Source organism: Artemia sp. Qi Xiang Cuo, chromosome 8, assembly GCF_049724085.1.
Source record: "Artemia sp. Qi Xiang Cuo chromosome 8, ASM4972408v1, whole genome shotgun sequence".
NCBI lineage: Eukaryota > Metazoa > Arthropoda > Branchiopoda > Anostraca > Artemiidae > Artemia > Artemia sp. Qi Xiang Cuo.
This window is the reverse complement of record NC_142801.1, coordinates 9,627,036-9,652,842: the sequence shown is the minus strand read 5'-3', so window position 1 is coordinate 9,652,842 and position 25,807 is coordinate 9,627,036. Positions and strand designations below refer to the sequence as shown.

General features: G+C 37.0%; 2 protein-coding genes across 2 annotated transcripts in view; one reads left to right on the top strand and one right to left on the bottom strand.

Annotated features, from left to right (window-relative positions):
- Window positions 1–19,953, bottom strand: part of Tom40 (Translocase of outer membrane 40) — a 29,833-nt gene extending 9,880 nt beyond the window's left edge. Inside the window, exons 1-2 of the mRNA XM_089093200.1 lie at window positions 19,773–19,953; window positions 10,223–10,482 (exon numbers count right to left, since the gene is read on the bottom strand). Coding sequence (XP_088949326.1) covers window positions 10,223–10,482; window positions 19,773–19,893 — 381 coding nt within the window. The 5' untranslated portion in view covers window positions 19,894–19,953. The remainder of the gene's footprint in view (window positions 1–10,222; window positions 10,483–19,772) is intronic.
- Window positions 19,954–20,226: 273 nt separating this feature from the next.
- Window positions 20,227–25,807, top strand: part of Aos1 (SUMO1 activating enzyme subunit 1) — a 35,003-nt gene continuing 29,422 nt past the window's right edge. The window contains exon 1 of the mRNA XM_089092837.1: window positions 20,227–20,464. Within this exon, the coding sequence (XP_088948963.1) occupies window positions 20,361–20,464 (104 nt within the window). The 5' untranslated portion in view covers window positions 20,227–20,360. The remainder of the gene's footprint in view (window positions 20,465–25,807) is intronic.

Sequence of the window (25,807 nt, the reverse complement as noted above, 5' to 3'; positions counted from 1 at the left end):
AATAGGGTTATAAATTAATGTTAAGAAGACTAAGTCACTAAGTCTAGGAATAAGTGAAGATTAAAAGGTGATGTTGGGTAATGAAAAGATTGATCAGGTGGGCCTTCACATACCTTGATAGAATTATTAGTAAAGATGGTGGGAGCAGTGAAAATGTTAAATATAGAATAGCCAAGGCTCAGGGTGTATTTTCACAGTTAAAAAAAGTCTGGAAGAATAGGAAGATAAGTCTGCAAACCAAGATTAGGATATTAGAAGCTACAGTGAAGACAGTGGTCAAATATGGCTCTGAAGCATGGGCGCTCTGAAAAGCAGATGAAGATTTGCAAGATATTTTCCAGAGAAATTGCTTAAGAATTGTTCTGGGTACCCAACTGACTGACCCTGTTTCAAACAATAGGCTATACTGCCTATAGGCTATATACTAAATACTGACCGTATTTCAAACAGTAGGCTATACGAAAAATGTGGTTCAATACCGCTCTCTAGGGCTATACAGAAAGAAGGGTTGAGGTGGCTAGGGCACGTTGTGCGGATGAAGGATGACAGATTGCCGAAGATTGTTCTTTTTGGCCAACCATCTAGGTCTAAACGGAAAGCAGATCGTCCCCGTCTCGGGTGGGAGGACGTCATAAAGGAAGATTTAAAGGAAATGGGAACTTCGTGGGCGGGTGTAAAAAGGAAGGCTTTGAATAGATTGGGGTGGAGGAGGAGCGTGCGTAGCTGTGTTGGCCTTAGGCGGCTTGGTGCTGCGGTGAGTTGTTAGTAGTAGTAGTAGTCCTAAAGCTGAACAAAAAGCAAGAGCCGCTAACCATCTAGGGCCAAATGGAAAGCAAGTTGCCCCCAAATGGGACGGGAAGAGGTCGTAAGCAAAGATTTAAGGGAAATTGGAACTTCCTGGGAGGGTGTAAAGAGAGAAGCTTTCAGTAGATTGGGATGAAGGAGGAGCGTGCGTAGCTATGTTGGCCCCAGGTGGCTTGGTGCTGCAGTGAGCTGTTCAAAATTTTAGAAGAAAAAGAGATAGTACTCTAAAAGCGGCGAGAGAAGTAATCAATTTAAAATTGAAGAAATTAAAAACAATAACTCCTGAATCTGTGCTTTCCATTGGTAGAGTTCCATTCTTTAAAAATATGGCTTCAAAGGAGTTTGTTTAATATCCTTTTTTATATATTTAATATATAAATTTATATATTTATTTATGAATAGACATGAAATTATTTCTGTATAATAAGCTTACACAAGTCTTCAAAACATAACCTCAAATAATAAATCCTCCATAATAACCTAAAATGGCTCTTTTCCATAAAAAGCTCACAAAAATAGCAAAAAACATGACCTTTTACTCTGTTAAGCAACGAAATAGGAGGCAAATACATTTTGTTGATTCAAACCTGTAGTTTAAATGGGTGTTTTTTACCTTTCAATCAGGGACCGATATGAACATACATGTATTTACATATCTAAATAAACCCACGCATATATAATATGTAGTAGCCTATATATATAACTTATATGTGTTTATTATTTATGTAATTTAAAGATATTCTACAGCTGTTAATACAACAACGACCACAGAAATAAACCCACACAAATATGAACATCCAAATCTCTGACTTTGTTCTCAGATGAACTGTATGCTTTGTAAATAAAGATGAACAAATAAAATACATATGGCCAACAGACCCGTTCCTAGGATTGGTGGACAGACCCGTTCATACGCAGTTATGCCGATTCTGAAAGTAGCAGGAACCAAATTTAATAAACAATAACGAGCACGAAAAAAAGCAAAAAAAAGGAACTAAGTACCTTAAGAAGGTTTACTTACAGTAGGACAAGATGCCAAGAGACATTGGTGGAGAAATGGATTCCATGTAGACAAAGCTCAAGGATAGACAAAGCTTAAGAAGGTTTACTTACAGTAGGACAAGATGCCAAGAGACATCATTGGAGAAATGGTTTCCATGTAGACAAAGCTCAAGGATACACAAAGCTTAAGAAGGTTTACTTACAGTAGGACAAGATGCCAAGAGACATTTGTGGAGAAATTGATTCCGTGTAGACAAAGCTCAAGGATAAACAAAGCTTACGAAAGTTTACTTCCAGTAGGACAAGATGCCAAGAGACATCCCTGGAGAAATGGTTTCCATGTAGACAAAGATCAAGGATAGACAAAGCTTAAGAAGGTTTACTTACAGTAGGACAAGTTGCCAAGAGACATCAGTGGAGAAATGGTTTCCATGTAGACAAAGCTCAAGGATAGACAAAGCTTAAGAAGGTTTACTTACAGTAGACATCCGTAGAGAAATGGATTCCATTTAGACAAAGCTCAAAGATAAGACAAAGCTTAAGAAGTTTTACTTACAGTAGGACAAGATGCAAAGAGACATTTGTGGAGAAATGGATTCCGTGTAGACAAAGCTCAAGGATAGACAAAGCTTAAGAAGGTTTACTTACAGTAGGACAAGATGCAAAGAGACATTGGTGGAGAAATGTATTACGTGTAGACAAAGCTCAAGGATAGACAAAGCTTACGAAGGTTTACTGACAGTAGGACAAGATGCCAAGAGACATAGGTGGAGAAATGGATTCCGTGTAGACAAAGCTCAAGGATAGACAAAGCTTAAGAATGTTTACTTACAGTAGGACAAGATGCCAAGAGACATCAGTGGAGAAATGGTTTCCATGTAGACAAAGCTCAACGATAGACAAAGCTTCTGAAGTTTTACTTACAGTAGGACAAGATGCCAAGAGACATCTATGGAGAAATGGTTTCCATGTAGACAAAGCTCAAGGATAGACAAAGCTTAAGAAGTTTTACTTACATTAGGACAAGAGGCACAGAGACAGGTGTGGAGACATTGTTTACGTGTAGACAAAGCTCAAGGATAGACAAAGCTTAAGAAGGTTTACTTACAGTAGGACAAGATGCAAAGAGACATTGGTGGAGAAATGGATTCCTTGTAGACAAAGCTCAAGGATAGACAAAGATTAAGAAGGTTTACTTACAGTAGGACAAGATGCCAAGAGACATCAGTGGAGAAATGGTTTCCTTGTAGACAAAGCTCAATGATAGACAAAGCTTAAGAAGGTTTACTTACAGTAGGACAAGATGCCAAGAGACATCGGTGGAGAAATTGTTTCCATGTAGACAAAGGTCAAGGATAGACAAAGCTTAAGAAGGTTTACTTACAGTAGGACAAGATTCCCAGAGACATGAGTGGAGAAATGGATTCCCTGTAGACAAAGCTCAAGGATAGACAAAGCTTAAGAAGGTTTACTTACAGTAGACATCCTTAGAGACATGGATTCCATTTAGAAAAAGCTCAAAGATAAGACAAAGCTTAAGAAGTTTTACTTACAGTAGGACAAGATGCAAAGAGACATTGGTGGAGAAATGGATTCCGTGTAGACAAAGCTCAAGGATAGACAAAGCTTAAGAAGGTTTACTTACAGTAGGACAAGATGCCAAGAGACATTGGTGGAGAAATGTATTCCTTGTAGACAAAGCTCAAGGATAGACAAAGCTTAAGAAGGTTTACTTACAGTAGGACAAGATGCAAAGAGACATTGGTGGAGAAATTGATTCCTTGTAGACAAAGCTCAAGGATAGACAAAGCTTAAGAAGGTTTACTTACAGTAGGACAAGATGCAAAGAGACATAAGTGGAGAAATTGATTCCTTGTAGACAAAGCTCAAGGATAGACAAAGCTTAAGAAGGTTTACTTACAGTAGGACAAGATGCCAAGAGACATCAGTGGAGAAATGGTTTCCATGTAGACAAAGCTCAAGGATAGACACAGCTTAAGAAGGGTTACTTACAGTAGGACAAGATGCCAAGAGACAGAGGTGGAGACATTGATTCCGTGTAGACAAAGCTCAAGGATAGACAAAGCTTATGACGGTTTACTTACAGTAGGACAAGATGCCAAGAGACATTGGTGGAGAAATGGATTCCTTGTAGACAAAGATCAAGGATAGACAAAGCTTAAGAAGGTTTACTTACAGTAGGACAAGATGCCAAGAGACATCAGTGGAGAAATGGTTTCCATGTAGACAAAGCTCAATGATAGACAAAGCTTAAGAAGGTTTACTTACAGTAGGACAAGATGCCAAGAGACATCAGTGGAGAAATGGTTTCCATGTAGACAAAGCTCAAGGATAGACAAAGCTTAAGAAGGTTTACTTACAGTAGGACAAGATGCCCAGAGATATTGGTGGAGAAATGGATTCCGTGTAGACAAAGCTCAAGGATAGACAAACCTTAAGAGGGTTTACTTACAGTAGGACAAGATGCCAAGAGACATTGGTGGAGAAATGGATTCCTGGTAGACAAAGCTCAAGGATAGACAAAGCTTAAGAAGGTTTACTTACAGTAGGACAAGATGCCAAGAGACATCAGTGGAGAAATTGTTTCCATGTAGAAAAAGGTCAAGGATAGACAAAGCTTAAGAAGGTTTACTTACAGTAGGACAAGATGCCAAGAGACATCAGTGGAGAAATGGTTTCCATGTAGACAAAGCTCAAGGATAGACAAAGCTTAAGAAGGTTTACTTACAGTAGGACAAGATGCCAAGAGACATTGGTGGAGAAATGGATTCCGTGTAGACAAAGCTCAAGGATAAACAAAGCTTACGAAAGTTTACTTACAGTAGGACAAGATGCCAAGAGACATCAGTGGAGAAATGGATTCCATGTAGACAAAGCTCAAAGATACACAAAGCTTAAGAAGGTTTACTTACAGTAGGACAAGATAGACAAAGCTTAAGAAGGTTTACTTACAGTAGGACAAGATGCCAAGAGACATCCGTGGAGAAATGGATTCCGTGTAGACAAAGCTCAAAGATAGACAAAGCTTAAGAAGTTTTACCTACAGTAGGACAAGATGCAAAGAGACATCAGTGGAGAAATTGTTTCCATGTAGACAAAGCTCAAGGATAGACAAAGCTTAAGAAGGTTTACTTACAGTAGACATCCGTGGAGAAATGGATTCCATTTAGACAAAGCTCAAAGATAGACAAAGCTTAAGAAGTTTTACTTACAGTAGGACAAGATGCAAAGAGACATCAGTGGAGAAATTGTTTCCATATAGACAAAGCTCAAGGATAGACAAAGCTTCAGAAGGTTTACTTACAGTAGGACAAGATGCCAAGAGACATCAGTGGAGAAATGGTTTCCATGTAGACAAAGCTCAAGGATAGACAAAGCTTAAGAAGGTTTACTTACAGTAGGACAAGATGCCAAGAGACATTGGTGGAGAAATGGATTCCGTGTAGACAAAGCTCAAGGATAAACAAAGCTTACGAAAGTTTACTTACAGTAGGACAAGATGCCAAGAGACATCAGTGGAGAAATGGATTCCATGTAGACAAAGCTCAAAGATACACAAAGCTTTAGAAGGTTTACTTACAGTAGGACAAGATGCAAAGAGACATCAGTGGAGAAATGGTTTCCATGTAGACAAAGCTCAAGGATAGACAAAGCTTAAGAAGGTTTACTTACAGTAGGCCAAGATGCCAAGAGACATTGGTGGAGAAATGGATTCCATGTAGACAAAGCTCAAAGATAGACAAAGCTTAAGAATGTTTACTTACAGTAGGACAAGATGCAAATAGACATCAGTGGAGAAATGGATTCCGTGTAGACAAAGCTTGAGAAGGTTTACTTACAGTAGGACAAGATGCAAAGAGACATCAGTGGAGAAATGGTTTCCATGTAGACAAAGCTCAAAGATAGACAAAGCTTAAGAAGGTTTACTTACAGTAGGACAAGATTGCAAAGAGACATCAGTGGAGAAATGGATTCCGTGTAGACAAAGCTTGAGAAGGTTTACTTACAGTAGGACAAGATGCAAAGAGACATCAGTGGAGAAATGGATTCCGTGTAGACAAAGCTCAAGGATAGACAAAGCTTAAGAAGGTTTACTTACAGTAGGACAAGATGCCAAGAGACATCAGTGGAGAAATGGATTCCATGTAGACAAAGCTCAAAGATAGACAAAGATTAAGAAGGTTTACTTACAGTAGGACAAGATGCAAAGAGACATTGGTGGAGAAATGGATTCCGTGTAGACAAAGCTCAAGGATAGACAAAGCTTAAGAAGGTTTACTTACAGCAGGACAAGATGCCAAGAGACATTGGTGGAGAAATGGATTCCGTGTAGACAAAGCTCAATGATAGACAAAGCTTAAGAAGGTTTACTTACAGTAGGACAAGATGCCAAGAGACAATGGTGGAGAAATGGATTCCGTGTAGACAAAGCTCAAGGATAGACAAAGCTTAAGAAGGTTTACTTACAGTAGGACAAGATGCCAAGGAGATCAGTGGAGAAATGGATTCCGTGTAGACAAACCTCAAAGATAGACAAAGCTTAAGAAGGTTTACTTACAGCAGGACAAGATGCAAAGAGACATCAGTGGAGAAATGGTTTCCATGTAGACAAAGCTCAAAGATAGACAAAGCTTAAGAAGGTTTACTTACAGTAGGGCAAGATGCAAAAAGACATCAGTGGAGAAATGAATTCCGTGTAGACAAAGCTTGAGAAGGTTTACTTACAGTAGGACAAGATGCAAGGAGACATCAGTGGAGAAATGGATTCCGTGTAGACAAAGCTCAAGGAGAGACAAAGCTTAAGAAGGTTTACTTACAGTAGGACAAGATGCCAAGAGACATCAGTGGAGAAATGGATTCCATGTAGACAAAGCTCAAAGATAGACAAAGCTTAAGAAGGTTTACTTACAGTAGGACTAGAAGCCAAGATACATCAGTGGAGAAATGGTTTCCATGTAGACAAAGCTCAAGGATAGACAAAGCTTTAGCAGGTTTACTTACAGTAGGACAAGATGCCAAGAGACATTGGTGGAGAAATGAATTCCGTGTAGACATAGCTTGAGAAGGTTTACTTACAGTAGGACAAGATGCAAGGAGACATCAGTGGAGAAATGGATTCCGTGTAGACAAAGCTCAAGGAGAGACAAAGCTTAAGAAGGTTTACTTACAGTAGGACAAGATGCCAAGAGACATCAGTGGAGAAATGGATTCCATGTAGACAAAGCTCAATGATAGACAAAGATTAAGAAGGTTTACTTACAGTAGGACGAGAAGCCAAGAAACATCAGTGGAGAAATGGTTTCCATGTAGACAAAGCTCAAGGATAGACAAAGCTTAAGCAGGTTTACTTACAGTAGGACAAGATGCCAAGAGACATTGGTGGAGAAATGGATTCCGTGTAGACATAGCTCAAGGGTAGACAAAGCTTAAGAAGGTTTACTTACAGTAGGACAAGATGCCAAGAGACATCAGAGGAGAAATGGATTCCATGTAGACAAAGCTTAAGAAGTTTTACTTACAGCAGGACAAGATGCAGAGACATCAGTGGATAAATGGTTTCCATGTAGACAAAGCTCAAGGATAGACAAAGCTTAAGAAGGTTTACTTACAGTAGGACAAACTGCCAAGAGACATCAGTGGAGAAATGGTTTCCATGTAGACAAAGCTCAAGGATAGACAAAGCTTAAGAAGGTTTACTTACAGTAGGACAAGATGCCAAGAGACATTGGTGGAGAAATGGATTCCGTGTAGACAAAGCTAAAGGATAAACAAAGCTTACGAAAGTTTACTTACAATAGGACAAGATGCCAAGAGACATTGGTGGAGAAATGGATTCCGTGTAGACAAAGCTCAAGGATAGACAAAGCTTAAGAAGGTTTACTTACAGTAGGACAAGATGGCAAGAGACATCAGTGGAGAAATGGATTCCATGTAGACAAAGCTTAAGAAGGTTTACTTACAGTAGGACAAGATGCAAATAGACATCAGTGGAGAAATGGATTCCGTGTAGACAAAGCTTGAGAAGGTTTACTTACAGTAGGACAAGATGCAAAGAGACATGGATGGAGAAATGGATTCCGTGTAGACAAAGCTCTAGGATAGACAAAGCTTAAGAAGGTTTTCTTACAGTAGGACAAGATGCAAAGAGACATCGTGGAGAAATGGTTTCCATGTAGACAAAGCTCAAAGATAGACAAAGCTTGAGAAGGTTTACTTACAGTAGGACAAGATGCAAAGAGACATCAGTGGAGAAATGGATTCCGTGTAGACAAAGCTTAAGAAGGTTTACTTACAGTAGGACAAGATGCAAAGAGACATCAGTGGAGAAATGGATTCCGTGTAGACAAAGCTCAATGATAGACAAAGCTTAAGAAGGTTTACTTACAGTAGGACAAGATGCCAAGAGACATCAGTGGAGAAATGGATTCCCTGTAGACAAAGCTCAAAGATAGACAAAGCTTAAGAAAGTTTACTTACAGTAGGACAAGATGCAAAGAGACATCAGTGGAGAAATGGATTCCGTGTAGACAAAGCTCAAAGATAGACAAAGCTTGAGAAGGTTTACTTACAGTTGGACAAGATGCAAAGAGACATCAGTGGAGAAATGGATTCCGTGTAGACAAAGCTTAAGAAGGTTTACTTACAGTAGGACAAGATGCAAAGAGACATCAGTGGAGAAATGGATTCCGTGTAGACAAAGCTCAAAGATAAACAAAGCTTGAGAAGGTTTACTTACAGTAGGACAAGATGCAAAGAGACATCAGTGGAGAAATGGATTCCGTGTAGACAAAGCTCAAAGATAGACAAAGCTTGAGAAGGTTTTCTTACAGTAGGACAAGATGCAAAGAGACATCAGTGGAGCAATGGATTCCGTGTAGACAAAGCTCAAAGATAGACGTAGCTTAAGAAGGTTTTCTTACAATAAGACAAAATGCTTTTTCCACGTCACCTGGCATCTGATATTTAGATGAGGACTTGTTTAACCATAAGCTTCTCATACTCACCGTGACTGAGTTTGCAGTCGTACCCCTGACCCCTTGTCTTAATTCTCCTGCTGGTGGTCCAGCATAGAGACACATAACTCTACACCTCCAAGACTCTTGTACAAGCTTGACTGTTTCCTGTAGATCAGTATCAATCATTAAGAGGTATCCTCATAAGATGGATCCAAGAGCAAAAAATGATTTGCCCTTGGATCATAAGATGGACCCAAGGGCAAAAAATAACATTATAGTAAAATACTTTAAAGGGTTTCCTGGGTAACGATGACAAGGTAGTTTGTTCTTTTCTAGTGGCTAAAACTAGTGAGTAGTTACTAGTTGGCTAAAAAAAGCCAAGGCCTTTTCCTGTGATTAGTTACATCTTAATAAAAAGTCATGTCAACTTCTTTATTTTCTTTGCAAAAGTTTACATGTCAACTTCTTATATATATATATATATATATTTATATATATACATATATACTATCTTTATAAGTGAGCAATAATTGTGTATGTATTTATGCATGTATTTTTTTTTTTCAAAAAGGGTTCCATATTTTTTTGGGAAAATTTGTATCCTTGGATATTCTGGCCTAAAAAATTGATCTAGATAGGTCAGAAGTTTGAGAAAATTCGTTAAGAGCCTTAATTTTGGAAAAAAAATATTTATGTGAGGGATGTAATTTTTATATACATCAGTATTGCAATAACATTGTTATACTTTTGTGGAAAATTGAAGACTTTCATGTATGGAGAAGTTTATATTAAATTGTTTAAAGGGGAAAAAACTGGTAATGAGAAAAAATATTTGTATATATTTTGAAGAAGTATCGCGAAAGTTCAAAAACCTTAAAAAGGAAAACCAAAAGTGTGCAGTTGAGTGGATATCATCGTTAGAAATCGGAATTTATGGAATAATGAGATATCTTTATATAGGCTGCAGTGTTGAAAGACATTAAATTGTATAAAGAGCAAAAAAATTAATCTCACCCAAAAGGCAGACTTAAAGTTACAGAGCAATGCTAGGCTATAACTAATAATTAACAAGCTGGCCCATCTGAAGAAGGAAATTAGCTAAGCCTCTCTGCCACTGACATTGCTGTAACAGAGAGGGGGGGTACAGGGTTTGGCCCCTCCCCCAAAAAATTACCTTACTGATAAATTGGTCATACAATGTAGGCAAAAAGAGTTTTTGTCTTAAAAGATTAAGATAAGAAATATTCCTCCAATGTGAAAATTGTTTTAAAAATACAGGTAAAAATATCTCAATCCCACCAAACAAAAATTCTTATGATACCCTCTCTTTGATGCAAAGTTATATGGGTTAAACCATCAGAACCAGAACTAAAATCCTAGATAAAAAAAAAAAAAAAAAAAAAAAAAAAAAAAAAAAAAAAAAAAAAACAACAACAAACCTGGGAAACAAGTCTCATTTTTATATTGTTCCACCCATGGATTATGTTTGCACTAAGGTCTCCATCAGGATCAATCTCACCAAGTAGTATAGGATATGCTTCCCCTGGTCCAATAATGTTTGTCCCCACATATGTTGCACCAAACTTATAGGTACTTGGCACTGTGGAGCTTAATGACATGGTATGAGAGATCTGAAAGTGATTACTCAATCCTTTGCTGATGAGAAGTTTTGCTCCTTCAAAGTTTGAAGGCTGAACATCTGAAATCATAAAAAAAGGAACTATTTACTGACTAAAACTTTAAAATAAACGGAACATTCTTTTTTAACTTGTTAAGTACACAACAAAACAAAGATCTTCTTTCCTTACCAAAAATATAAGTAACTGTGTATTTTTTATACTTTTGAATATTACATATCACATATTTGGATCAATTTATAGTTAAAGGGGTGTTGGTTCCAATAACTAACCCTATATATTTTCCTAGTACATTTTCAACATAAAAATACATTGTGTATTTTTTTAAATTGGAGAAGTATTAGTTTTTGGATTCTACAGTTAGAACCATCCTAGCCAAGTGGTTAGCATGCTAGACTTGAAACTCTTTGTCCAAGAGAAGAGGATTTCTGAGCAGGGGCGTCCCAAGGGGGGGGGGGGGGTGGCGAGGGGCACTCCACCGCCTTAATTTTTTGGTATTCAGTAAAATTGTCAATGAAGGCAAAAATTTTGACAGAAATTTTGCAAAATTGGCAGAAAATTAGCAAGATTATTGATTTCTGCAGAAAATTCGGCATAAATCAGGTAGAAATTTGGTAAAATTTACAAAGATCATCCCCCCAATAAAAAGACCCTTGGGACACCCCTGGTTCTGAGTCCTGGTGTTGCTAGTTATTAGGTTTTAACAGTGGCATGACTCTGTAAGCAGAGCCAGAGTCAACTCAGCACTAAATGGGTACCTAGAGAAATCTGAGGAAGGTAAACAGGAATGGTGTACAAAAGCATAGGATGGCTGTCCCCCTGCCCCTCATTGCACTTCCTGGCTGAAGGGCCATGAAACAGAGAACAGCACCACCAGTAGGGATTGTAAAATCCAATACTGTGTTCTTTACCTTTTTAAATTATAGCCCATAAGGGAAATTGTAATAGTTTTGATTTATAATGAGTTTTCAGAGAAGGTAAGTGAATTGTAATTATAATCCTGTAAACTACTTTGATAGTTTACAGAACATCTTCCACTGGAAGATGATCATATCATGATCCCCGGATATCGCCTGTTCTCGAATCCACTGGAAGATGATCATATCATGATCCCCGGATATCGCCTGTTCTCGAATCTCTCAACTCACCCCAGAAGAGGCGTTGCTGTTTATGTGAAGGATGTATTACAGGTCAGAGATTTGACTTTGAATCATGATTATTCCCCATGGGTTGAGAGTGTTTTTGTTAATATTGTTATTGGGGGGAACCCACTTCTAATAGGATGCGTTTATAGAAGCCCAAGCAGCCCAGATGCCGCTGCCTCTTATGGGGCTCTTACTCAATTAGCTGATCATGCATCTAAGCATTGTAACCAAGATTTTATTTTAATTGGAGATCTAAATATGCCTGATATTTTGTGGGTGGATGGAGCAGGTTACCATCAAAGTTCAACTGCAACTAACCCGTTTGTGGAATATTTAGGCAACAATAATCTGTACCAATTAATTGATCAGCCAACCCGTTACAAAAACAACCAGATACCATCTCTACTAGACTTGACAATCACTAACAACCCAGGACTGCTAGTGAATACTGATTACCTGCCCCCCATTGGCGCTAGCGATCACTTCTGTATTTCCCATGACTTGCTAATAAGTCAACCACCAAACAACTGCACCAAACGAACGTATACCGACTACAGCAGGATCAGGGAAATACTACAGGCGGTTGCATGGGATCAAGTGACTAACAGTGATGATATAGAGCAAGCCTGGCTAAATTTCAAGAACGCCGTCCTCCATGTTGAGCAGCTTTGTACTTCAACGTCTTTTGTCAAGGCACCTAGAACACTGCCTCACATAGATCGACCCATTAAAAGAGCCATGAACAGGAAGAAAAAGGCACTTTCGAAGTACAAGAAGTGTGTATGCACACGACACTGGGAGCATTATGCCAGAGCCAGGAATAAGTTGAGACATCTAACTAGGCATTTTATGGCAGAATATGAGGAGAAGATAGCCTTTAGTATAAAGGAAAACCCTAAACGATTTTGGAGGTATGTGTCCAAGAAAGATAAGAACAGGCGATCAATACCATTCTTATTCAACGCTGAAGGGAAAAAGTTGGAAGACCCAGAAGCTATAGCAAACTTGCTTAACACTACCTTCGCTTCGAACTTCTCCTCAGACTCATCAGCTGAACCCTCATGTCCTGACCCCAGACATATCGAACATCTTATGCCGAAACTCATCATCACGACTGAAGAGGTTAAGAAAAGACTATCAAAGCTGGACCCTAACAAAGCCAAAGGACCAGACGGCATCCATCCCAGGCTGCTCAAAGAAATCTCTGATATAGTCACCGAACCGCTCTGCTCCTTGTATAATCTGTCCTTGAAGACAAAGAAACTACCACCTGATTGGCGTACAGCAACAATAACTCCAATATTTAAGAAAGGTTCCAGAAGCCAGCCAGAGAACTACCGGCCCATCAGCCTTACCTCAGTCGTTGCTAAGCTGATTGAAGGAATTGTCAATGATGCCGTTATAGCTCACATGACAAGGAATGGTCTCCTTTACAGCGGCCAACATGGCTTTAGAAAAGGAATGTCCATTGAAACGAACCTGATCCAAGCTTATGAATCAATCACTGAGGTTATCGAATCGGGATCCCCTGTAGACGTGTTCCTACTGGACCAGGCAAAAGCCTTCGATAAAATGTCCCATCGGTACCTGATGATTAAACTGTCAGCATATCACATTGATGTAGACGTAGCCCAGTGGATCCATAGCTTTCTGTCTGATAGAATCCAGATTGCTGCAGTCTACGACCACAACGGAAACCTCGTGTACTCGGCAGCAGTAAATGTCAGAAGTGGTGTGCCACAGGGAACTAAGTTGGGCCCGACTTTATTCAACCTCTACATTAACGATGCTCCTGAGGTTGTCCAGAATCTGCTGGAACTATATGCAGACGATTCCAAACTCTTTGGACCCGCCGCTTCTGACGAAGACTGCAATGCCCTGCAACAAGACTTAACAAACCTCTGCCAATGGGCCTCAACTTGGACACTAGAGTTTAACCCAAGCAAATGTAAAGTTTTACATCTTGGACTGAACAACCCTTGCCATAGCTACCATATGTTGGACTCTACTGGTGCTATAACACCCATCCAAAGCGCAGAGGAAGAACGTGATCTCGGGGTAATCATAGATAATAAGCTGAAGTTCCATAGTCACTGCCGAACTCAAGCCGCAAAGGCAAACAAGATCCTAGGCCTAATCAAGCGATCAGTGACTAGTCGCCACCCCAGGGTCATTAAGAAGCTTTACACAGCCCTTGTCCGCCCTCATCTTGAGTTTGGGATGGCAGTTGCAAACCCCCACTTTAAATGCAATGCAGAGTTGCTTGAAAAAGTCCAGAGAAGAGCTACTAGGCTCCCATTTGCCAACCAACAAATCCCATTTGAGCAACGCCTAGAAAAGCTTGATTTGCAAACTCTGACCTACCGTAGAAAAAGGGGGGACGTAATTTTGGCATATAAGTTGATGAACAGCAGTGTTATCAAGCCCATTCTCGAACAGGACCAGTCTAGCAGAGCGCGAGGTAACCCCATAAAACTCCGCCAAAGATTCAGCAGAAAGCGTGAGAAATACAACTTCTTCACCAATCGCGTTGTTCCGTTGTGGAATTCACTGAGCGATTCAACTGTTTCCGCAGCTTCAGTTAACAGCTTCAAGACTGGCGTTGACCATGACTGGAGGAACAAGCCATGGAGGACGCAGTGGGATGAGCCTGCATCCACCACTAGGGTCTATTAGTGTGTGATATTCAACTGTCCTGTATATGTGTAGGATGTGATGATCCACTAATGAATTGTGCAACGAACTCCTGTCAATACTACCTGGCGACATCTACAGGTTCCTGCAACCTTAGTCGCTAGAAGATGCGATTTAAGGTAATTTTAAGATAATCTAAGGAAACATTGTCAAATTGGAAATTCACTGAAGTAGCTGTCAAAAAAGGGAATCATACATGTAGTATTTTCAATTTATTTGTCTGGTTGACTTTTGGAATATGATAGTGTTACATAGTGGCTCATTTTCATTATCTAAAGTTAAAAAGTTAAGTTGATTAAAATATAAAGTTAATTTATTCTATAATTTTTGGTTTTTTGTTAGTATTTTTATTTGTAGGTTTTCAGTATCCTTTTTTGAAACATAATAATCCAACTTCATTTATTTAGGTAAAAAAAAAGATCACAAGCTAATTTATATCAAACTACTGCTATTGTATATTTAACAGGAGAAGTAGGTGTGGTCTCATGGTATTACATATTGCACTGGTGCTGAGTAACTGATGGTGTTGACAGGTCTCAGATCAGTTATACAATGCATGCTAAAATTTGCATGGATATTGAGGGCATAGATAGATTACAAGATATAACAAAGAGTAAAATGAAAAAAAACTGTCTCATGATGTGCTTAAATCCCAAGAAAAAAAAAATATATATTTTTCTTCTCCCTTGAAAGAAATGACAATTTTTTCAGAGTAGAACTGAAATCATGGGATAGAAAAAATATGAAAACTTATCATTGAACAGTCACAAAACAGTCACTGGTCCATATTTCATTTTTATTAATAACAACTTCTATTTTTCTATGTAGCAGGAGAAAAAAGTTTAATTTTTTAGGGCATTTGAAGATACTTTAACTCCTTTAATGTTAGTTTTTTCATCTTTTAGTTTTATTTTTATGCACTTTTCAGTATTATTTTTAAACATTTCTTATCATTTTTAGTATTTTTCAGTTTTCTTTTATATTTTGTTTTTTTTCCACTGAAGATGTATTGTATATTAGTTCTATATATTTACCACATCTTTTACTATGATTGGAAACATCTCATTTATATAATCTTCTAAGCCCTAGATTTTAAGATTTTTTTTTTAGAAATAATAGCTTGACAATACATTCCAGTTGTATGTTGTTGGCTGTGGACTCATTCTTGAAAATTTCATTGACCTAACTACACCACTTTCCAAGATAGTAAAAGCTCCCTAAATTAGAATTTTTCCATGTCCTTTTCTGTGATGATGGCTGGTTCTGAAGATAGTTGAATTTCCTTGTAAGTCAATATCATAACACTTTTTATGCATCTACAAATACTTCACTCAGTAAAGGATTAGTTGCTCATAATTCTACAAATTTAGGGAACTATTATAAGTCTTTTTATTTAAACCAATATTACTGATATATGTTACATAAACTGCAAAGCAATAATTTATGTTTATTTTGAGGTTCATCTTTACTCTTTCAATTGATCAGATAAACAATTGTTTTTTTTAGAGATGCAAATTACTTTAAAACTGCTTTAAAAAATATATATTTTTATAGAGGCAAACTCTACAAGTAGAAAGTGTTGACTGTGGTTGATTTTCCACTTTTGAGCTAATTACTTCTCAAACCAGTTTTTGAGCACTTTCTTTTTTGTTCTGAAAAGCTCACATGGAATCAGAATTGAACTCTTTTTCTCTTCAAACAGGTTTTTGGTTTTTCTTTATCATGTTGTACTCTCTTGCCTTTTCTTACAATGAAAAATTAGTCCTTGTGATATTGTTCAAATTAAAGCACATATATGTATACCCTTTCTCTAAGCTTTATCTTGGATCCTTACCACAAAACTCTACTTTTATATTTGCATTAAACACTTCATGGGAAAATTTTGTTCCAGAATTGGTCAATGAATGGCTTATGCATCAGATAAGGAGACTTGTTTAAAAGTTGTTTTAAAAGAAAAAGCAAAAGAGTAAAACATGATAAAAGAAAAACCAAAATTTTGTTTGAAGAGAAAAAGGCAGTGTGGTTTTTGTTGCTGTTTATGTCAATTCTAATTCCAGGTGAGCTTTTCAGAACAAAAAAGAAAGTGCTGTAAACTGGTTTGAGAAGTAATTAGCTCAAAATTGCATTATCAACTATATTGTGCATTTTCTACTGGTACAGTTCCACTCTATAATTTTTTTTTCAAGTAGTTTATTTGAATATATATATATATATATATATATATATATATATATATATATATATATATATATATAAATTTTTATCTGATGAATTTAAAGAGCAAAGATGAACCCTGAAATAAACATAAATTATTGCTTTGCAGTTTATGTAACATATATCAGTAATATTGGTTCAAATAAGCAGACTCATAATATTTCCCTAAATTTGTAGAATTATGAAAAACTAATGCTTTACTAAGTAAAACATTTGTAGATGCTTGAAAAGTGATATGATATTAACTTATAAGAAAACTTAACCATCATCAGCAACAGTCATGGCCCCAGCCATCATTGTACAAAAGGACATGGTAAAATTCTAATTTAGGGCTTTTTGGCTACCTTGGAAATCAGTGGAGTTAAGTCAATGAAACTTTCAGGAATTAGTCCAGTGCCAACAATATATAACTGGAATATGTTGCCAAGCAGTTATTTCTAATCTTTTCTTATTTCTAGGGCTTGGGAGATAGCACAAGTGAAAGGTCTATACCTGTCTGATCTCTGACCATAATGGAATTCAAGGTAAGGTGACTCAATAGGGTAAAATACCACTTTTCTTTGGCATTCTGGAAAAATAGCAATGGTTTTGGAAAAATTCTGCTTTAGCTACTTTTGGCTATCTTGGAAAGGGGATAGGTTAGGAAAATCAAACTTCCATGGATGGTTCTACAGGCTAAAGTAAGCCCTGGGAAGGTATTTTGAAGTACCTACCTCCACTTCTTCTCCCTCTAGAGGGTCCTGAAATTTGCCTACATGACAGGTCTATATACCTATTGAAATTTTGACAAAACAACATTTTACCTTAATTTTCAGTTATCAGTTTCTTTTTCTCTGACTTTAATTCTGAAAATGCAATTCCTGTTATTTTTAGTAGAATTTTAAGCCATATCAATATTTTTTTCAAAATTTAGGAAATGTATTGACATATCTTTAAAGCCTTATAAATTGGAATTGAGAAAATTTGTTAATCTGAAAACAATTTGGTTGTACTTCATTTACACAGAAAATCTATTTTGCAAGGTTTCACTTTTATAACACACAGATTTTCAAAGGTCAGGACCCTCTAAAGGGAGAAGGAGTAAAGGTAGGTACTTCAAAATACCTTCCCGGGATATACTTTGGCCTTTAGCCCTATCCCTGAAAGTTTCCTTTTCCTAACCTAACCCCTTTCCAAGAGAGCCAAAAGTAGCTAAAGTAGAATTTTACCATGTTTTTTTTACCATCCCTATTTTACTACAGCATGATGCAATGTGAGGGCAGTAACAAGAACTCCACCTTCTTGGTCAAGTTTTCACCAACAATTTGTCAACACAAATTAAAAATGTGGTCTCTGTTTTGACAGGCAATTGAAAAAAATTATATTTAATATTTGCAATTTATATAATAGGCTAAATATCAAGCAAGAAAAGTTATATTTTTAGAATCAGAAGAAAATCAGCTTTCTGTTAATATATGAATAAAGCTGAAACACTAAAAGGATGTTCAAATCAAAATAGGATAATTGGTAGGCTATTTCCAAAAAGAGGTTCTTGTAGCAGTGTTCACAAGCATGTCTAGCTAGAATCCCATGTCTAGCCAGAATCCAAGGTCTAGATATCGACCGTTCACATGTAAAATTTGGTGCTTAGCTAAAATTAAAAACTTAGTTTCAAATTGTCATTTCTAGCCAACCAAAACAGCTTATGCATGCAAAACTTTCAAATATTATAATCCCTATTTTTACTGTCACAAGCTAATGGATTAGATAAGCAAAACAATTGCCTTAGTGTGCTTCATTATTAGGTAAAGTTCTACCAAATCATATTATTGAGTTAGGAATAAAGTGAATACACCATTTGATGCCTTTTTTATGCTGATTACAAATATAATAATCATTTCTATCGGAAATGAATTTCACCCCCCCCCCCTATATATGCTAATTCAGGGTTAGGTTAGTTTGTATAAATATATACCCTTAATTGGCATATATATGGGGGGGGGCTGAAATTCATTTCCGACAGAAATGATTAGCCTGCTATATTTGTAATCAGCATAAAAAAAGGCATTGAGAGGTATATTCACTTTATGCATAAGTCAATAATATGATTTGGTAGAACTTTACCCATTATTATGTCTGGTGTTGTATATTTGCCTAAAATGAAAAAAACAATTAGGCTAATGAGAAAACAAAAATTAAATTTCAGTTTACAAATGTAAACAAAAGGCCTGTTTTTTAGCTCTAAGATCTTACATCTTTCTGCAAAGATTATTGTTTTTCAACTCATCTTTGTTCTAAGATCTTACAGCTTGCTAATGTTGGCAAAATATGTGAAAAACACCATCTTTCTGCCATTTAGAACAATGATGAGAGAACTTTGATGATCTACTCATCATAGTTCTCAGACTACTGATCAGAGCAGAATTATAAAAGATATTTGAACAAAAACCACAAAAGATATAAGATGTTTGTTCAAAGAATTTCCTTCTAAGCGTTTTCTGACAAAAGATTTAAGATCTTAGCACATTGATGAGTGAAAAAACAGGCCTAAAATGATGAAAATAGTGGATCTTCACACATTCTGATTGACTGTAATTGAAAATCCTAGACATTGAGTTCTAGAGGCTAGAACTCAATGTCTAGCCAAGCACATTGTCTAGGGTGTCAAGCTAAGCACTGAATTTTACTTGTGAATGGTTGTTGCCTAGACATTGGATTCTGGCTAGACACGTGTGTAGACATGAGATTCTAGCTAAACATGCTTGTGAATGCTGCTTAAGTCAATAGACGGTCAATATATATCAAATCATATTATAGAGTTTCAAATAAAGTTAATGCACCATTTGATGCCTTTTTTATGCTGATTACAAATATAATAAGCATTTCTATCGGAAATGAATTTCAGTCCCCCCCTATATAGGCTATACCTAACCAAACCCTGAATTGGCATATATAGGGGGGGGGGGCTGAAATTCATTCTGATAGAAATGCTTATTATATTCGTAATCAGCATAAAAAAAGGCATTGAATGGTGTATTCACTTTAGTCCTAACTCAATAATATGATTTGGTATATATTGACCCAATAGACTAATAATTTTAAGTGTTTGATCTTAAATAATTTTAGCCTAATAGCCTAGCCTAATAAACATATTGATGTATAGGTTAGATTTTTAGCTTTTCTCTGATATATAAAATTCTTCTAAATTGATTTTTGGTAACAAGATGTGAGGGTTTTAGTTAGGCCCTAAATCAAGACTTTGTCACACATGAAATAGCCCCTAGGCTAACCCAATTGCACTTCTGGTCTGGGCAGCCTACCTTTGCACTTCTTATGGAGCTCTTCAACGGTTCCAGGATTTGTCGAGTCAGATTTTTTATCTTTCGCATCTCCGACTTCCACCACTGGCATCGATGGAGAAGCTGCCATGACGTTTCCCATCTTGGAGGACTAATTTTTTTTTTTTTTTAATCTGCGTGGATTTGTGATGATTTTACCGATTACGAGTTTAATGGAGATATAATTTACCAAACAAAAGTAACAAAACATTTGAAAATTTGTCTTATGTAATAGGTAAACTTCACAAAATACTAATACAACATAATAAATTTCATGGATCATTTTGCATAAGATATTTTTGTTGCTACTGTTCAGGCTATTAAGGATTTCAAGTTTATGCACACTTAAAAACTGAATATATACATGTTAAAAACAGACGGAATTCATGAAAAACAAATGAAAACAATAATAATTCTATAAGAGTTGTAATGCGTACAAAGAATAAATAATTTTTGGCAAAGATTGATTTCATTCTATAGAAAGGATTAAATAATTGCCATTCCTTTATTTAAATACTCAATCACGAGCTCGTGAATACAGAAGAAATTCTAACAGCCTAAATTTCCGAGATGGTATCATCTGAAAATGGAAGCAAAGCTATCCGTATAACCGAAGATGAAGCTGATGTATATGATAGGCAAATTAGGCTCTGGGGTGTACATGCTCAGATAGCGTAAGCTTCATTATAGCCTAGGCTATTCACCTTAGAGTTTGCTAGGCCTAGCCTCCTGTTACAACAGGCCTCAACTAGTATTCCACTATAATTAGAAAATGCAAAACTTTTCTTATTCCTAATAACTATCAAAGTAAACAAATTGTGTTAAACCCGGTCTAGGGTTTTAATCTTAATTTCCTAGCTAGGCTAGCGTAAAAATGAAAATAGGCTAGGCTAGCCTTGTCTACCATTCAATATACCTTTACACTATTTCCAGTAAATACTTTAATCACTACTGTTAGAAATGACAAATTTTTAATGTTTGGGTTATTTTGGGGTAAATTTTTTGCAGTTCATATTAGGCACCTTGTTCCATTTCTGGCTAGGCTATCTGAACTAAGATATTAGATGGGAAAAAAAGAATATAGACTAGTCGAGCCCACTATTGCATTTTCTAGGCTATTCAATAGGCCTGGTTTTTCCAAATAGGCTATAATGTTTCCTGCTGTCATAACTTTATTCCAGACCCCTCCCCCTGTATTTGCAACAATTTCAAGTAATGAGTTTATTTAACCCAGGCTCCTACAAGAACAAGTAATATAAGTTCAAGCAATAACAATACTAAAGCACTAGCAAAGCAATCATAATGTAGAAAGTCTTAACATTTATTCTTTAGACATAGAAACCCAGGTCACCTAGAACAAAAAGGTAAGAATATTACATCCTTCCTCCTTTCTGAACTAGCAAGCTAGTACAAAAATATAATTAGCCAAATTTCAATTTAAATACTAAACATGCTGCCATAATACATTATTATGTTACTTTATGAGGTGCAAAGGTGTTACTTTATGAGATGAGGAGGTGCAAGACTTGCTCCTTTTTTTCATGAATTTTCGGAAGATGGATGATGTGAATTGTGGGATGTTGTCAGTAATGAGCATATAGGGAATTCCATAATGTGCAAAATGCTTTTTCAGATGTGGTATGATTTGTTGAGCATATGCACTGCTTCCCACTCTAGTAACTTTGAATAATCAACTGTAATAGTCAAAAGTAGTGAGGAAGTATTCCTTGTTTTTGTAGAAGAGGTCACAACCAATTTTCTCCCATGGTAAGTCAGAGATATCATGTGGCATCAAGGACTCTTTCTGGTTGGAATTCTGGAGTCTGATGCATGCATAGCAGTGTTTGATATGTTCTTTGATATCTTTTGTCATCATTGGCCAAAAAATTACTGAGTGAGCATGCTGTTTAGTTCTTTCAATACCCAGATAGGATGTGTGTATGCAGCTTAGGATGTTGTTGTGAGAGTTTTTGGGTATGACCAGGAAATCTCCTTTTAGTATGATTTGGTCTATGACTATCAGGTCATGCTGGACATTCCAGAATGGGGTGAGAGTTGCTGGGAGATTTCTTTTGGATGTTGGCCAACCACTTTTGATTGTCTTAGCCAGCTCAACCAATTTACTATCAGCTGCTGTCTTTTGTTTGGGCCTTTTAAGTTTGTCACTGCTGATTGGGTGGATTGACATAACAGAATGCACATATGATTTATCTTTTTTTTGCATCTCTCCATCCTCTTTAAGGAGATACATGCACAAAAGGGCTTCAGCAGCTGGAATTTCCTTGCCTAGGGGGAATGTTATGGTGAAGTCATATGATAGGATTCTCAGTAGCGTCAACTGGAGTCTTGGTGACAATTTTGATATTGAGCAATTCAGAATCACTTGGAGAGGCTTGTGATCCAATACAATTATGAACTTCTGGCCATAGAGGTACTGGTGGTAGTGTATGCACCCAAAGAGGATAGCATGTAGTTCCTTTTCTATCTGCAAGTTCTGCTTGGTGGCATTCAATGAGTGTTATGCAAAGGAGATTGACTTCCCATTTTGAATAAGGGTGGCTCCTAGGCCAAACTTCCAAGCATCAACTTGTAGCTTGATGATCCCTGCTTTTGGATAAAAAAATGCCAATGAGCTGCAAATGGATTCTTTGATGTTGTTGAACAATATATTGTGTTGTGGCTCCCACTTGAGATGTCACTAGTTTGCCAGGTTATGTAGGGGCTGATTTAGTGATGCTAGATTGGGGATGTACCTTGCTAGGTAGGTCATCATTCCCAGTATAGTCTGTAGTTCATCCTTGGTAGATGGGGCTCTCATTTCTTTCAGTGCACAGACCTTTTGTGGGTCTGGGTGGATGCTACCTTTTGATATTATGTGTTCAAAGTATGGTATGCTGTTGCACCCAAACACACATTTTTTCAGGTTGAATCTCACAGTTCTTTCATGTGCTCTGATTTGTGCACTGCAAACCTTTGCATTGAGCTCCTCTATGGTCTTACCAGATATAATGATATCATCAACTATGACAGAAAAACCTTTGATGCCTTCAAATGCCTCTTCCATGCAGCATTAAAATTCATCCTGCACTGAAATCAATCCAAATGGCATGCATTTGAACATGTATTGGTTGTATGGAGTGTTAAATGCTGTTAGTTGAGATGATTCATTGTCAAGGACAAGAGACCAATATCCATGACAGGCATCCAGCTTAGTAAAAATTTGGCACTGGAGTGTTTTAGTATTGCTTCATCAAATGTGGGCATTGGGTGGTGGGGTCTTTTGATTGCCTTGTTCAGGTCCTGTGGGTCAATGCAGACCTGGAGTCTTTTGTCAGGCTTTTCAACCACAACTGCAGTGTTTACCCAGTCTCTAGGGTAAGTAACCTTTTGATGACCCTAAGTGCCTCCATCCTATCTAGTTCCTTCTTGAACCTATTTTGGAGGGATATTGGGATGTGTCTGGCTGGTATAGCCTTAGACTTGGTTCCTTCTTTGAGTGTTATGTGACACTCACCTTCAAGCTGTCCTATACCTTGGAATATGTTTTTGAATTCCTCTTTGAATGGGGTTGGTATCAGCTTAATTAATTTTAATTTTTTCCTGGTTTTAAAGCCTAGGATTGGGACAGGAGCATCTTTAACTATGAAGAAGGGCTGTGTCTTGTTGCATCTATTGGTGTATGCACAGTTAAGGCTGCTAATGCCAAGCGTTGGGATGTTCTTTCCCCCAAAATTAGTAAGGATTTGTAGCATCTTATTGACTTTGGGCCTTGGTTTGAGATTATTAAAAAAAAATTCAGGTATGATGTTGGCCTGTGCACCTGTGTCAATTTTGAAAGTGATACTGATGTGTTCATTGATTGTGAGCTTCACACATAGTTTATCATCACCTTTTTCCATGTTTATAGTGTCAATGAAGAGCTCATCATTGCTGTCCAGTTGATGTTTGTGTGCTTGATGTTGTTGATTTATTACATTCACCACCCTTTTGCTGCTTTTGCATACCTTTGCAAAGTGGTTTGGTTTGTCACAGTTACTGCATATTATTCCTTTTGCAGGGCATTTGTGGGAAGGTAAATAATCCCCTCCACAGAAATAGCATGGTTTGATTTCTTTACCCTTCTGACAAAATCCACTTCATGCTTTATGCATGTTTCTTGATAAGCTTGGCTGCCACATGTATTGGGCTGTGACATTGTCCTGAGCTGCTCCTGGTTTTCTATATGTGTTCACACTATAGCAATTGCTTGTGACAGAGTTAGATTGGAACCTGCTTGGAGGAGTTTCTCTCTTTCTTTTTGCTGAAGAGACACCACATACAAGTCAGTCTCTTACCATTTCATCTCTCATGGCTGTTGTGGAATATGCACATTCACTAGCTAAAAGATTCAGATCAGTTATGTATTGATCCACTTGTTGATTGCGTTTATGAAAGATATATCATTGAAACACTGTATCAAACAGTTTGTGGTAACAAACTGTAAGTAAGGAGCAACCTGACTCAACAGTAACCAAAACTCTAAAAAGCGGAATTTTGATACCAATAGATACATCAGAAGAATCAGATTTTTATGCTGAACTCAAATATATAAGTTGCATCGAGTTTAGTCTTACCCATCAAAAGTTACGCGCCTGAGAAAATTTGTCTTACTTTAAAAAAAAAGGGGGAAACAACCCCAAAAAGTCATAGAACTCTGTGGAATTTTTTATTTTTTTGCCAGAAGAAAGATCATGGATGCGTGTTTATTTATTTTTTTTTCCCCAGGGGGGATTGTATTGATCCAGTAGTCCTAGAATATCATGTCCACTCATTGATTGTGTTTATGAAAGCGATATCATTGAAACACTGTATCAAACAGTTTGTGGTAATGAACTGTAAGTAAGGAGCAACCCAGCTCAATAGTAACCAAAACTCTAAAAAACGGAATTTTGATACCAATAGATACATCAAAAGAATCAGATTTTTACGCTAAACTCAAATATATAAGTTTCATCAAGTTTAGTCTTATCCATCGAAACTTACGTGCCTGAAAAAATTTGCCTTATTTTAAAAAAAGGGGGAAACAACCCCTAAAAATCATAGAACTCTGTGGAATTTTGTATTTTCTGCCAGAAGAAATATTTTTTGTTTCCCAGGGGTGATTGTATTGATCCAGTAGTCCTAGAATATCATGAGAGGGAAACAAACAGAAATTAAAAGTTCTAGTGCCCTTTTTAAGTGACCAAAAGAATTGGAGGGCAACTTGGCCCCCTCCCACGCTCATTTTTTTCCCGAAATAAACAAATCAAAATTTTGAGATAGCCATTTTGTACAGCATAGTCAAAAATCTAATTAATATGTCTTTGAGGATGACTTGATCCCCCCCAGTTCCTGAGGGAAGGGCTGCAAGTTATAAACTTTTCCCATTTTTTACATATAGTATTGGTTATTGGGAAGTATACAAGTGTTATCAGGGGGAATTTTTTTCTTTTGGGGGGTTGGGGTCAGAGTAGGGGTTACAGGGAAGGATATTTCCTTGGGGGAAGGAACATTTACATGAATTTCCAGATTTCCCAGCATTATTTAAAAAACAATCAGAAATTAAATAAAAAAACAAGTTTATTTTCAACTGAAAATAAGGAGCAACATTAAAACTTAAAACAAACAGAAATTATTACATATATGAGAGAGTTTGCCCCCTATTCAATACCTTGCTCTTTACACTAAAGTTTTTGTACTTTCAAAAGAGCTATGTATTCTAATTAACTGACCTTTGAGATTCAGGGGTTTGTGATTAAAACAAAACTCGAACTTTAGCATAAAGAGCAAGGTATTGACTAGGGAGCAAACTCCCTAATATACATAATAAAAACATACAAATATAGAAATTCGTTACGTAAGTAAATTCGTAAGTTACGTCAGAACAAAATTTCGAGAAAGGCCATTCGCCAAAGAAAGGAAATTAATATGCGAATTTTGTTTTAATTATTCATGTACGGTGAGCCAAAATTAAAGCTGCATTAATTCAAAAATGTTCA